General features: G+C 35.0%; 1 protein-coding gene across 9 annotated transcripts in view; it reads left to right on the top strand.

Annotated features, from left to right (window-relative positions):
- The window catches only part of Scaf8 (SR-related CTD associated factor 8), a 194,460-nt gene that overhangs the window by 84,095 nt on the left and 96,050 nt on the right, over positions 1-14,315 (top strand). For all 9 annotated transcript variants that reach the window (XR_004517135.1, XM_033763304.1, XM_033763306.1 and 6 more), the window contains one exon: positions 711-2,184. Coding sequence is in view for 8 of the 9 variants with exons in the window: in XM_033763304.1 (XP_033619195.1) it covers positions 711-2,170 (1,460 nt within the window). In the remaining variant the exon portion in view is untranslated. The remainder of the gene's footprint in view (positions 1-710; positions 2,185-14,315) is intronic.

The raw sequence follows: 14,315 nt of genomic DNA, 5'->3' as shown, positions 1-14,315 counted from the left end.
TAAGAGTACACAATCTCTGTAATTTATAAGATAAAATTCAGCGAGTATGGCCAGTCATGTTAGCACATGCCTATACTCTCAGTGCTCTGGGAGACTGGGGCAGGAGGATCACAAGCTGTAGTCTAGCCTGGACAACTTAGACCTTGTCTGAAATTTAAAAATGGGCAGGGCATGTTGCTCAGTGCAAAAGTCTTGGGTTCAAGCCCCAAATCCCCCTCCCAAAGTTACAGGTTTGAATAACTTAATATGAACTTTTTAAAAATCACTTATCCAGCTACAGCTGGAAGATAAATATGGTATTTGAAGCATTGAGGTCCCCCCTCTTTTTTTTTTTTGGTACTGGGGATCGAATTTAGGTCCTTGTGTTTGCGAGGCAGGCAGCAGAACCACTGAGCTAAATCCCCAGCCCACATTGAGTCCTTTTTTTTATGGCCCTAGTATATAGGTATCTGTTTAAAAAATTACACTTTTAAGTCTTTTGTTAAGGTGTGACTTTTTTTTTTAAGAGACTTTATGTAAGGTTATTTTAGGTTATAGCCCCATTTGTTTTTTAATCTTTAAATTTCATTCTATATGATATTGATATTTTTAACATCTAGTGTAGCTTCATTCTATAAGTATCTGATTAAGTTAATTGCTAGAATTTATAATGTAGTTTCTTTATACCAGAATAACTTACTTTGGATTATTTTTTTCCCTTTCCATTTTAGTGATTGCAAATGATATTTCAAGTAATGCTGCAATTTTAGGAGGACAGCCACCTAATGTGACAAGTAATTCTGGAATTCTGGGTGTCCAAAGACCAAATGTATCAAGTAATTCTGAAATACTTGCGGTCCGGCCATCTAATGTTTCCAGTAGTACTGGGATTATTGGAGCCCAACCACCCAATATCATAAATAACTCTGGAATTTTGGGAATACAGCCCCCAAGCGTGTCAAATAGTTCTGGACTTTTGGGAGTGTTACCCCCAAATATGCCTAATACTTCTGGACTTGTAGGAGTACAGCCACCAAATGTTGCAAATACTTCTGGACTTTTGGGAACACAGCCACCAGCTGGACCGCAAAACTTACCCCCTTTAAATATCCCAAGTCAAAGGATGCCTGCAATGCCAATGTTGGATATTCGTCCAGGACTAATTCCACAGGCACCTGGACCAAGGTTCCCTTTAATACAGCCTGGAATTCCACCTCAGCGGGGGATCCCTCCCCCATCAGTGCTAGATTCAGCTCTTCATCCACCACCCCGTGGACCTTTTCCTCCAGGAGATATTTTCAGTCAGCCAGAAAGACCTTTTCTAGCTCCAGGAAGACAAAGTATAGACAATGTTACTACCCCAGAAAAAAGGATACCACTTGGGAATGATAACATTCAACAGGAGGGAGATAGAGATTACCGGTTTCCTCTCATAGAACCCAGGGATACCATTCCTAGACCTCCCCCTGTGGATGTTAGAGAAGTGGTTGGGCGGCCTATAGATCCAAGAGAAGGTCCTGGAAGGCCTCCATTAGATGGTAGGGATCACTTTGGAAGACCTCCTGTAGACATAAGAGAAAATCTTGTGAGGCCAGGTATAGATCATCTTGGTCGAAGAGACCACTTTGGCCTTACTCCAGAGAAGCCCTGGGGGCATAGAGGAGATTTTGATGAGAGAGAACACCGGGTTCTACCTGTATATGGTGGTCCAAAAGGCTTACATGAAGAACGAGGTAGATTTCGGGCTGGAAACTATCGATTTGATCCTAGAAGTGGTCCTTGGAACAGAGGATTTGGACAAGAAGTTCACAGAGATTTTGATGACCGCAGAAGACCCTGGGAGAGGCAGAGGGATAGGGATGACAGAGATTTGGATTTCTGCAGAGAAATGAATGGAAATCGTCTTGGACGAGATAGAATTCAAAACACTTGGGTCCCCCCGCCTCATGCCCGGGTTTTTAATTATTTTGAAGGGGCCACTTCTCAACGAAAAAATGATAATGTGCCTCAGGTTAATGGTGAAAGTGCAGAGAGACATGCTCAGCCACCGCCTTTACCAGTACAGAATGATCCTGAACTTTATGAAAAACTGACATCTTCAAGTGAGATAAACAAGGAGAAGAGTGACACAGTTGCTGATATAGAAAGTGAACCAGTGGTGGTAGAAAGCACAGAAACTGAAGGGACATAATCATCACTCAGTAGGTAAAAGATACATTTTGTAAAGTTGTCATCTCTCTGTAATAGATTAATGGCTGACTGGACCATAGTTGTTCACTTTTGTCTGCCAGAATTAAGTTAATCTGATGTTCATGTTCACCTTTCTCTTAAAATAATTGTATAACTGACTTGTATAGACATTGTTCTTAATATGAACATGGTAGGTAAACATTTTTTTTTATTTTTCTGATAAAATATAAATGTTGCCCCCAGATTTCTTTTAATGTCAAGGAAATGAATAACAGCTTGTCAGAGACTTCCTATGGAAGAAAGAATTTTTAGATACTATCATTAGGTTGGATATGGTAATAGATATATTTCAAGATAGCAAGTGATGGTATATCTTATCCATATCTCTAGGCTGCTGCAGAATTTTAAGGTAATAGACAAAGCTGTGATATTTTATGCAAAGACTGGCTCTAGATATTTGAGGAGCATAATACAGAGATTTTAAAAAGTGATTTTGTAAAATCTACACCATGGTCTCTGTTACTCCAAAGTAAGTGTGTGTGTGATTTGTTCCTCATGCTGCAGTGAGTTAAAAAGAAAACAACATAAATATTAAAGTACGTTTCAATGTTGGGTGAATTTTGTTTTTAGATGCCAATAAAACTTACTTGTTTGATAACAGTGTTCTAGGAATTGTATTTTTTTAACCTACAAATTCTTAAAACCATGAATCATTAGTAGCATGTGTTTAGCTGCGAAAGTTTCCTATTACTCTTAAAACAGTGAAGAACTATATGGTGGAAAAGTGTGTACTTTGATATAAAAATTATGCAGTCTTTTAAGTATGTATGTAACATCCATGTATGTTTATTGTGTGAGTCACTGTTTTGTTTTGTTTTTTTATTTCTATTTCTCTGTATGTCTATCTCCATGCATATACAGAGAAAAATAGAAAGTTTAAAAATCAGGTAATAAAATATTCTTTAAAACCTCATAGAAAATTGGAGACATTTGGCAAATTAACATTGTTCATACTGTAGTTACAGCTCTTAGTCTTGATGAAGGTAAATAAGAAATATAAAGTAAAATATTATTGTCAGGGTGGCAGTTTTTTCATGTAAAGTATGTTTTCAGATTTAGCATGGAACCAAACTTCACATAAATGCTTGCATTGCTTTGTTTTACACTATATTTGATTTTCTGCAGAGATAGTTGTAGCACTAAATGAGCCTAGTAATTCACATGCCTGGTGTGAATTTCTTTGTTGTCCAAAATGTATACTGGTGTTGATGGACTTTAAGATACTGATTTGTAAAGATACTGATTTGTGTACCAAAAACAAAGTGTCCATCATGTGTTTCATAGGCTCTAGGAAACAATCCTTAAATAAGCCTCCAAGGAAAACCAAGTAAGAGAAAAACTGGGGGTTGGTTTCCTGTTTGTTTTTGCTTTTAAGTTTCATTTATTTGCTGCTTATTTTCTTTTAGTTTTTCCATATACAATAGATACATAAAACCATTGGATTTTTTGTTTGTTTGTTTGTCTGTTTCTAATGGAAGCCCTCATTGGCTCTGTGAATACTCATTTTCTTTCCTTTGCATTTCTGACAGCTCATCATTTCCTCTATCAGATCCCTAAGCTGTGCTTGTCAGTCCTCGAGCAGGGTTAGAGCAAACCATCCCTGTAAACTTGGATTGATTTAATCAGATCCCAGCTGTGCGTGTCAGTCCTCGAGCAGGGTTAGAGCATACCATCCCTGTAAACTTGGATTGATTTTGTTTACCTCTGATGATCTAAAAAGCTATAAGAACTTTAAGGTTTTGGGCCAAAAATAAAGTATTTTCTTACAAGGCCCGAATAGACATAGTACATTATTTTATTTGGAAAAACAGGAGAGCGTAGAAATGTTTAAATGGTGTCTATTTCTAAGGTAAATCAGTTGCTAATTTGAGTTGTTTCAGATCTTAGGGGAACAAGGAGGAGGGACTGCAATATTGGTTCAAGGTTTTAATGTTCAGGAGATTAGCTTCCTCCTTAAGTAAGTAATATTAAATGGATTGTTTCTTTTAACTTTAGTTGCATTTACCATGATTGAAATTAAGTGACATTCACCTGAATTAAGTAGCAATAAAAAATGTGAGACGTGTTAGTGATTTTTGACCCCCATGCTTTTCATCCCTGTTAGACTTTCATGTAGGTACTCAGACTGGTTTGAAAGTTTGGAGATGAAAATTATAGTACTGTGTCTTTAAAAGCCATCTGAGAAATATGTGTAATATTCTTTTTAAGGTAGCTAGAAAGAAATTATGTGCTTGTTCTTTTTTTGTCCTGGTTTTGCTATTGAAATTGACATGAAAGGAGATTATTCATCCTCATTTTTAAATTCCGAAAACTGATACAAATTCATTTTTTTTTTTTTAATGCTGGAGAAAAAATTGTTTTACTTTGATGGGACTGAACCTATCACGCTTTTGATACTTTTGATCATCGTTCTGACACTAGAATAATAGTTTGAAACTGCTTCAATATATTGGTTTGAGGTACAGCAGGCAGAAACTACATTAGATACTGAATTACATTGTGGAGTTTGGTTTGGTGTGGTTTGATTTAGTGCTGGGGATTGAGCCCCAAGGGCTTTGTGAATGCCCTCTCTCACTGAGCTACACACACACCCAGCCTAACATAGTATGTAATGTGTGATGTGTTAGAGTGGTAAGACTCTTTGCAGTACTAGTTGTCCCAATCATTAATTTTAAAATTTTTTTCTAAATCTCTAACGATTTTGTTAAATATTAGTTTCTGGTTTTGAGCACAAATATGCTGATCCTTGATTGTTATAGTTGGATAGAAACTTACTTTGCAGCAAAGTACCCTTTATCTGCAATGTTATGGGTGGAATGCTCTATTCTAATTGTAATTTAGTATATGGGGTAGATAAATATTTTGAAAAGCATTGAAAGAAATAGCATGAAATTATTCATTCAAAACTATGGAAGTAACTTCATGTAATATTTCATTGATAAAAAAATCTATTCATTGTTTATTTCATTCTTACCAAAGCAGTTCCTCATGTCCTGTGAGTTTAGTTGTTTGATTTGCCATTTGTCACTCATATAAAAAGTTATATTTTATGAAGCTACACAGAGGTAACCTTTTTAAATTTGCAGTTTTTTTATGAACAGTTTCATTGGATGTCTCTGATTATAAGACACACCAGGCACATACATCAAGTGCTTCCAATTAAGTATTCAGATGCTGCAGTGTGATAGAGAATTATCATTGTTTCCTTAATGATATATATGTGTGTGTTTTGTTTTTTTTTTTAAACCAGGGGTTGAACTTGGGACCTTGTGATTGCGAGGCAGGTGGTGGAACCACTGAGCTAAATCCCTGGCTAATATTTCCTTAATTATTCATGCTTTGATTTTTATATAAAACATCTTTTAAACTAAATTATAGGCATTAAAATTTTTATTTCTCACTTCTGAAGAGAAAAATTGGTTTTTGTAGATTTTAATAGAGCTTTAAAACAAGATGCTTTGATCCATCAAAAGTTATTGAAGCTAGAACAGCCTTAATTACTTTCTTTGCGGGGGAGATGTGTTGGGAAGAGTTCTTTAAGTAGAAACACATGAATACTGAAAGCAGTTTTAAATCTCTGGTTCTTGGCCAGGAAATGTATAACTGAATCACTTGTGGAACCTCTTTGAAAATTGTAGGGGTATTGGTGGTCATCACAAACTAATATAGAATAGTCTATGGTAATACACATATATAAATTATATGTATCTAGTGATTTTTAGCACATTAAAATTAGTAAATCTCAAAATATATTTAAGATTCTTAACATTAAAAAAAATCAAAATATTTACATATAACTTTTTTTATTAACGGCAAAGCAATACATTTTCTGGCAACTGCTTATGGAGAATGAAAAGTAGGGGTCAGCTACAGATAATTCAAATGTTAATCTAAAAAATGAACTATTAAAACAAGAAAAATATGGAAGGAAACTTGAGGTCATTTTGTAAGGTATAATTTTCACCCGAATTCAGGGCCTTCACAATAAACTACATCCTCGGTCCTAGTTTTATTTTTTTTATTATGACACGTGTTCTCATTGAGTTACTAAGTTGCTAAATTGCCAGGCTAGGAATTTGGGATTGTTTTGCCTCACCTTCCCATAATGTTGAGATTACCATGCCAGGTTGGCTCTAGGGTATAGTTTTTAGTCAAGTAGACCTTTTTAAATAGATTACCTTAAAGAAAAATGTACTTGATATGTTGTAATTAAATATATTGATTGTAGGAAAAAAACCTCTGGAACAAAATTGCATTCAGTGATTAGAAAGAACGTTATTAGCAAGACAATTTAGATGTGGATTGCACTTGAATAATTAAAACAGATCAGTGGTTTCTTTGGATGAGAGTTTTACTGTGACATTTTCTGTCCCTGCAGTTAATTCGTTGTTTTTTTTTTTTTTTTTTAAGCGGGTTTTTCATTTTGTGTGTGCACTTAGAATTATTCTGCCTTGCCATTCTAAGATTATGAAAGATACAAAACAGATACTCTAAGTAATACATCAAGGGGAAGAAATGTGCTAATAAGCTAATTTAGTATTGTGTAGAAGATGTTAGATACTTCAGATAGTAAGCTGCGGGACTTTTGCACAGGACTCAAGAGACACTTAATGAGTAATACAAACAGTTGTCCCTTGGTATCCATGGGGAATTGGTCCTAGGACAATCCCCTTGAGTACCAGAATATGTAGATACTTGGCTCTTACATGAAGTAGCATAGTATTTGTACATATCTCATATACTTTAAATCAATTCTGGATTATTATAAATTCCTAGTACAATATAAAGGTTTTGTTATACTCCATTGTTTAAGGAATAATAAGGAAAAATGAGTCTGCACATACTCGGTACACATGCTTTTTTCCCTCCAAATGTTTTTTGTCTGAAATTGGTTAAATCCACAAATACAGAAGCAAATACAGAGAGCTGACTATTGTAGGACTTGGTTGTCCTGTCTCTCTCCTCCCTCCATCTCCATTTTATTTTTCTACCTTTTCCCGAATAGGCTTTAAATCATTATTATAGCCTTCCAGGCTTCTTTTTCACTGGGCCTTTTGGGTAAAGACTATTGAACTTGTTGGCACTGAAAGTAATTTTATACCCCTTTACTGATTTTTTTTCCTTTTATTGAGTTTATTGGTATATTTAAGGTGTACACTACATTTACATTCATTATTGGGATCGTGTATCTTTATATGACAGATCTTGGTTCTCATTTTTTTCCCCTCGTCCATGCCCTCCCTTCACCCCCTCCTCCCCTCCCCATTTACAAACACTTTATTTCCATTTTTTCATTTTGTCATATTTTTTTCTTTCCCCTTATTACATTTCCCCTACCCTTCGCATTTTCCCTACACCTTTAGCCCTTTTCTTCATATTTCACATGGTCAATTATATCATTAGGATCTTATGTACTATTACAGTTTTTCACACCAGAGAAACTATTCAGTATTTACACATGTTTGACTTATTTATTTCACTTCCCTTTACTGATTTTTAAGGTCATTTACAGCATTTAAATACTTTACGTTTAAGAAATAAGTTTTCTGTTTGGTAAATGACCAGTTGAAGAAAAATAAGAACAGAATCTTTGGACTAGTTACTGAGCCTCAGAGCATTATTTCTTAATAGCTAACCTGTAGAGTTACAGTTTTTATTAAAAATAATAGTACCTAGTATTTAATACTTACATAAAACAGCACCTGAGATAATTCTGTTACTTCCAAATTTTCATGGCTGTCCTATGAGATAGTTCTTTTAATACCTGTTTTGTTTGAGAGAACACTAAGTCACATATTTCAGTACCTTCCCCAGATCTCATAACATGAACATTTGAGTGACTATTGAAACCCTATTGTGCCACATTAAGAAATTAGTTTGTACCATGTCAGAAAATGTCATATAGTAGATGTTCACCAAATGTGAGTTTTTTCTCTTACAAAAGGAAAATACATATGCAGAAAAACATACAGCTCCACCAGGCTTGTTCATCTTTATAAATTATAGCTGTAGTTAACCACTGAAGTTCTGTTTTCATTACAAGTGTTCATGGTACCTTCTTTTCCTTTAGTTAACTAGTTCCTTTAGAGTCTGTTTTCATGATTTTTTTAGATTATACCATGGCATAATAGTTTTGACTTTCCCAGTAACTTTCAGAGACAGACTTATGTTGCACCGATGTTAAACAAGGTTTTTCTTTTTTTTTTTCCTTTACAGTGCTATTAGGATTGAACCCAAGACTTTGTACTTGCTAGGCAGGTGCTCTATCTCTGAGATAATATCCCCTGCCCAGTAAGTTTTCTTTTGAAAACATTTTTTCTCACAGATTAAAATTTCAAAATCCCTTCACCCTTGGAATGTTTTTGTAAAGCAAAGTCAGTGACTGCTTACAAATTTGCATTTTAGGATATGTTTATGACAGCTCCTTTCTAAAAGTTTGCATTTATTTATAACCAAAACTTAATACTGTCTGCTTGTGTATAAAAAACTACTTTAGAAATATTCCATTGGCCTGAATTAAAATATGTGAAATTACCTTTACACATAGTATTCAAAACTAGTGCTTATTCATTTGAATTCATATGAAGAGTTTACAGGTATTTGTCCTTAGTGGTGATGGATGATACAATTATTTTGCCTTATGAAAATACATAACCTGATTCTAGGTTTTCTTTCTTTTCATGCCTTCAAGTTACTCAGTTTATATTCGTATAATGCCTTTTATGGTGTCGGCCTTTGACACCTTTTTCCAGAGTCCTTCAACCAGTGACTGAGCATTGTGACCATATTCTTGACTAATACACACCTCAGAGTATATGCTAATCAAAATTGTGAGACAATTGTATGTCTATTAATTTTAGCAAAGGTAATTACAGTGCTACCTTGGTTCACAAACTTAATTCCACAATTCTGGTTGTAAACTGAGTTGGATGAGAACTAAATAAAATTCAGTGGTTAGGTTCAATGTTGACCTTAGGGGAAATTTGATTCAGTTCTTGTCCAGTTCTATTTGTGGCTAGAATTGTGGGAAGAATTAAGTTTGTGAACTGAAGTACCACTGTATTAGCTTGGCGTGGTTGCACACACCTTTAATCTGCTGAGTCAAGAGGATTCCAAGTCAGCTGGGCAACTTAGTGAAAGCCTGTCTCAAAAATAACAAATAATAAAAAAGGCTGGGAATATAATCCAGGGTGAAGGCCAAGTTCAGCCCCCAGTAGCATCCCCTCCAAAAAGGGTAATAAGCTTTTATGATTATTACATGCAGGAAAATTCTTCACATTTGAATAAGTACTTTTTATAACAAGAGTTTGCTTATTACTGAGCTACTGTTACAATTTATATGTTAGAAAGGGTCTCTATAAAGTGATAAGACCTATTACTCTGAAAGTGTAAAGGATAACTGCTATTTAAGAATAGACCATTTTTCTTACAAGGATTAAAATTGCTTTGAGCTCTATACATGGGGAAGGGTAGAATTTATTATTTTACTATAGTCAGACCAAGGAAAAGGCCTTATATGTTCCTGGGTGGCAAAGCCATCAAATGCCCTAAGACAGTAATCTTTTAAAAATTTACTTAATCATATTTTAATTATAGTGCTCTTTCTGAACAGTATATTGCTTTCTGGATTGCTAGTTCTGTAGTTCATGACTCACATTAAAATGCATTTTTGTTAACAGGGAGAGAAGGGAGTAGTAGGGAGAAACAGGTTGAACTTTCATGTGGCAGGCACTCCGCATAATTTCATTTTCAGAAATTTTGGTAGACTACCTTTCTGGTAGACTTCGTTATCACTTCACAAATGACCCAAACTTGAGAGATGTCCATGGTCACACAGGTCTTGATTTGCACAGGTGTTCTCACATGGGTTTGCTGGCTTTAATGCTATGCTTTACTTTAAAAGACAGTCTTTTTGAAAGGTAGATGTTAGTATATGCTATCTGTAGATTAGTTTCCTTGAGCTGCAGCAGCAACGTAGCAAAACTTTGGTAGCGTGTAACAACAAAAATTTTCACTTAGTTCCAGAGGCTAGAAATCTGAAATGAAGGTTTCATCAGAGATGTGCTCTCTTTCAAAGATCTAAGAAGAATCTTTCTTTGCCTCTTCCCGATTTCTGGCAAATCTCAACAGTCCTTAAATTCTTGGCTTATAGTTCCATTACTCAGTTATCTGCCTCCATAAAGATAGCAGTTATATTGGGTTAGGAATCCACACCTTAACTAATTTGCATCTGTATTAATCCCAGTTTCAATTAAGGTGCCTGCGAGGGTATTAGGAGTTAAGACTTTTAACAAACATTTTGAGAAAATGAAATTCAACCTACAGTAGCCATAGCCTATGACTAAATTGTATAACTATTTTAAGATGTGAGTAAACATAAGAACATCTTAAAGTGGAAGTAGGCACATTTTAGACTGACAAAATACATCTTTATAAAGCTCCATTTTAAAATTAGTTTGGATGTCACGTCAAATTTAAATCCCTAAAAATATGGATTATAAATCAAATAAGATCACTGCCTACCTTTTAAGCTAAATTTGTGGTGCCTACACTCCTGTTTCTTCTTTCACTAAGGAATTTGTAAAGGAAATCAGTAATATTAGTATTGTCCAGTAGTGTTATATAGAAAATAATTATTTACTGTACTATGAATTATTCTTCCATTAAAAAATGGTCTCAGAGGCTGGTCGTGCTGGCGCATGCCTGTAATCCCAGCACTTAGGATGCTGAGGCAGGAGGATCGCTGTGAGTTCGAGACCAGTCTGGGCTACATAGTGAGTTCCAGGTCAGTCTCAACTACATAGTGAGACCCTGTCTCAAAAACAAAACAGAATGGTCTCAGACAGGCCCAGGGTTTAGCTCAGTGGCACTGTTCCTGCCTGGCAAGTGCAAGGTCCTGAGTTTGATTTCTGGTACCAGGAAAAACAAAAAATGTATGGATAGGAATGTGTTACATATTTATCTTGGAGCTGGAGATTTAGCGCAGTGGCATTGCACTGCTTCACAAGCACAAAGTCCTGAGTTAGATCCCTGGTACCCCCTGCAAAAAAAGGTCTTAGGGTGTAGTTTACTGGTAGAGCACTTGCCTAATACACAAAAGTCCCAAATTTCAATGCCTAGAACCAAACAAAAACAGTTAATGCTGACTTTCAGTGGTGGAGATTTTTTGGACTTCATTAAATATGGCCATTCTGAACATGTATGGTGGTGTGTCATTTCACTTCTCTATGTAATGTTTTGTTTTGTTTGGTACCAGGTATTGAACTCGGGCCCTTGCACTTGCAAGGCAGGCGCCCAAACCATTGAGCTAAATCCCTGGCCCTGTAACATTTTTTAAAAGAATTGACAGAAAGTATGAGCATTTTTTGTTTTGTCCGCTTGTTAAAATTTTCCATCTATTGTGATCTGTCACACTGCCATTTCAGTGATTTATTACATATTATAGATTGGCTTTCTATTTATCGAATAACCAGTTTGTTCAGTTTTATTTTATATTATAAACTTAATATGGTTCACTTTTTAAAAATAGAATTAGCCACCAAAATCTTTATTTGTTCAATAAAAAGAAAGGTTTATATCTGACTGAAATTCAAGTTTTTTGAGTTCATATGGTTCCTTTCTGAGTACGTGTCTTTTAGTAGCAACCCCTATAACTTTCATAGAAATTTGCCTTGAGAATTCTCAAGCACCAAAGCATGTAAAAATACTACTTTGTACATATTACTATAAGGTTTTTGCGATGGCCAAAACAAACTTAGGGGACATGGAAGTCAGATGTATATTAATTACAAATAATTAAGGGAGCAGTGATGGATATTTGAGTCAGAGGAAGAATATAGTGATGTAATATTGGGAGTTTAAGAGATTTTTTTTTTTTTTTTTTAAGATTTTACCTTCAAAGGCTCAATTCTTTGAGCTTCATTTGTGTTACTGGTCTTTGGTACCAACCTTTAAACATTCCTCTCTAAATGGCTGGTGGCAGATGTCCTGCTGTCCCAAGTGGTACCCTCTAGGGAGATGGTGGTGCCTAATTTTAGGAAGAGCCATGAGAAAGCTTCCTTTTGCTAATTGTCTATGTCTCTATAGTAACAATTTAGTGGGTAAAAAACGGTGTTACTGATTTTGTTATTGAAATAGGAAGTCAAGTTTTGCAAGTAGACTTCCATGGGACTTGAAAAAGGCCAATTTCTTCTGAAGTATAGAAAAAAGACTTGGACTTTTCTCATAAATATATTCATGCTAGAAGAAACTTGATTTCTCCATGTGATATTGAGAGTCTGGAAAGCAATTTAGAACCGATTCATTCTAGAGTATTAGAATTTGAGATCTCAAAAAGATATATTTTGGGGAGAAAAATTACTTAACTATTGTGGGTAGCCAAATCTTTCAGATGTGGAATGTAGAGATTTCAGATATGTGTTGTAGTTCTGGAATCTAGTCACTCATAATCACCCGTTAAGGAAAATGTTACAGGGATCTCTGCTCTGTTTGAATAAGTCCACACCAGTCATAGTTATCTGTGTACTTGTAGTCATTTAACTTATCAGAACCTAAAAAAAATAAAAAATAAAAAGTTCAGTGCTTTGTGATTAGTCAAGTCCTTCCTGTTATTTTTTATTTGCTTGTCATTTGTTTCCCCTGTGTTCTAAACTGTTTAGACAGTTTTCTATTCCATCCCCCCACCCCACGTTTTTTTTTTTTTTTTTTTTTTTTTTTTTTTTTTTAATTTTTTTTTTTGTAGTTGAAATGGTTGTTGGTATGGTGGCTAAAGGGATTATGGAGCATCCTCCATTTCTATTTGTTCATGTCAAATACCTACTCCAGTACTCTGAACAGAACACCTAATTCTTCCTAGGAGTGATTGAGCAGGTTGAATTTTTTTTAAATCTAAATATGTCCAGATAGTCATTTTTTTTTTTTAAGGGAGCCCTTATAGTTTTTTTCTTGGCTATTTACATTTTTAGTTTGACATTTTGAAATTCTAGTAAAATCCTTAGAGATACATGTACATGCACATAGGTAAACTCATGTGTTTATCAGATACTTCTGCCTTGGTTAAGCCTGGTAGGTTTTCTCTTGATCATTGTTGACAGTACTTTTAATATTCTCACAGGAGTTAGACCATAATCACTGTCTTCTTTTTCTACTGAAATCTCCTACCTGTTTATGAAACATACTAGATTTAGAACTTTGAAGTCTGGTATTTTCTCATCAGGGCCAACTCAGTCTTCATTAGAAATATGATTTCTTTAAATGCTCCTGTAATTAAGAAATTACTCAATGTAGAAGAAGGAAAGCAAGAGAATTGCTTATAATTTTTAAAGCAGTACTATTACTAATAGCTTACAAAAGTACTAATATTAAATCATTTTTGAGTCATTGATTCATCTGATTTATTATACTTATCAGTCCTTTTTAAAATCATTGTCCAGTCTTCTTAATAATGTCAGGACTATGGTGCATTTCGTGGATTTGCCTCATCTTCTGGTCCAAAAAAATGTCAAAGATTAATTTAGTCTATACAAGGTTTCTGAGAGAACACAAGAGATACAGCAATGAGTAAGAGCAATACAGCAATTTGCTTCGCTCAAATCTTTCCATTTTTTTTTCTAGGTAGACACTATAAGGCATAATTTTAACGTTGAACCTGGAATCTTCAGGCCTGGTTCTAGAACGTTTTATCACATCAAAGAATGTGATTTGCTTAACAGTTGTTTCAGTATACTCCTCTTAGTTGCTGGGAACAAGCATGTGCCTAGTTCTGGCCTGACTACTTTATAATCTGTGTTCACTCAAGGAACCCGTTATTCTTAATGTTATATTATGGATGCAGTCTAGAATATTATAGTTTATTAAGCACTGTACTAAGCTTTTTGTTCAACCAGTGAGTATAAACTGAAGTATACATTGCAGTGAGCCAGTGTGTGTGTGTGTGTGTATGAAATACAAAGCAAATTTCTTGGAGTTATTAAAACTTGTTTTTTTGGTACCGGGAATCAAACTTGGGTCCTTGTGCTTGCCAGGCAGGCAGTAGCACCACTGAGCTAAATCTCCGGCCCTAAACACACTTTTTTTTTTTTTTTTTT

This window comes from Fukomys damarensis, unplaced genomic scaffold (assembly GCF_012274545.1).
Source record: "Fukomys damarensis isolate Sample0158 unplaced genomic scaffold, DMR_v1.0_HiC HiC_scaffold_14, whole genome shotgun sequence".
NCBI lineage: Eukaryota > Metazoa > Chordata > Mammalia > Rodentia > Bathyergidae > Fukomys > Fukomys damarensis.
Note: the sequence above shows the minus strand (reverse complement) of the source record. Positions and strands in the feature narration are given on the sequence as shown.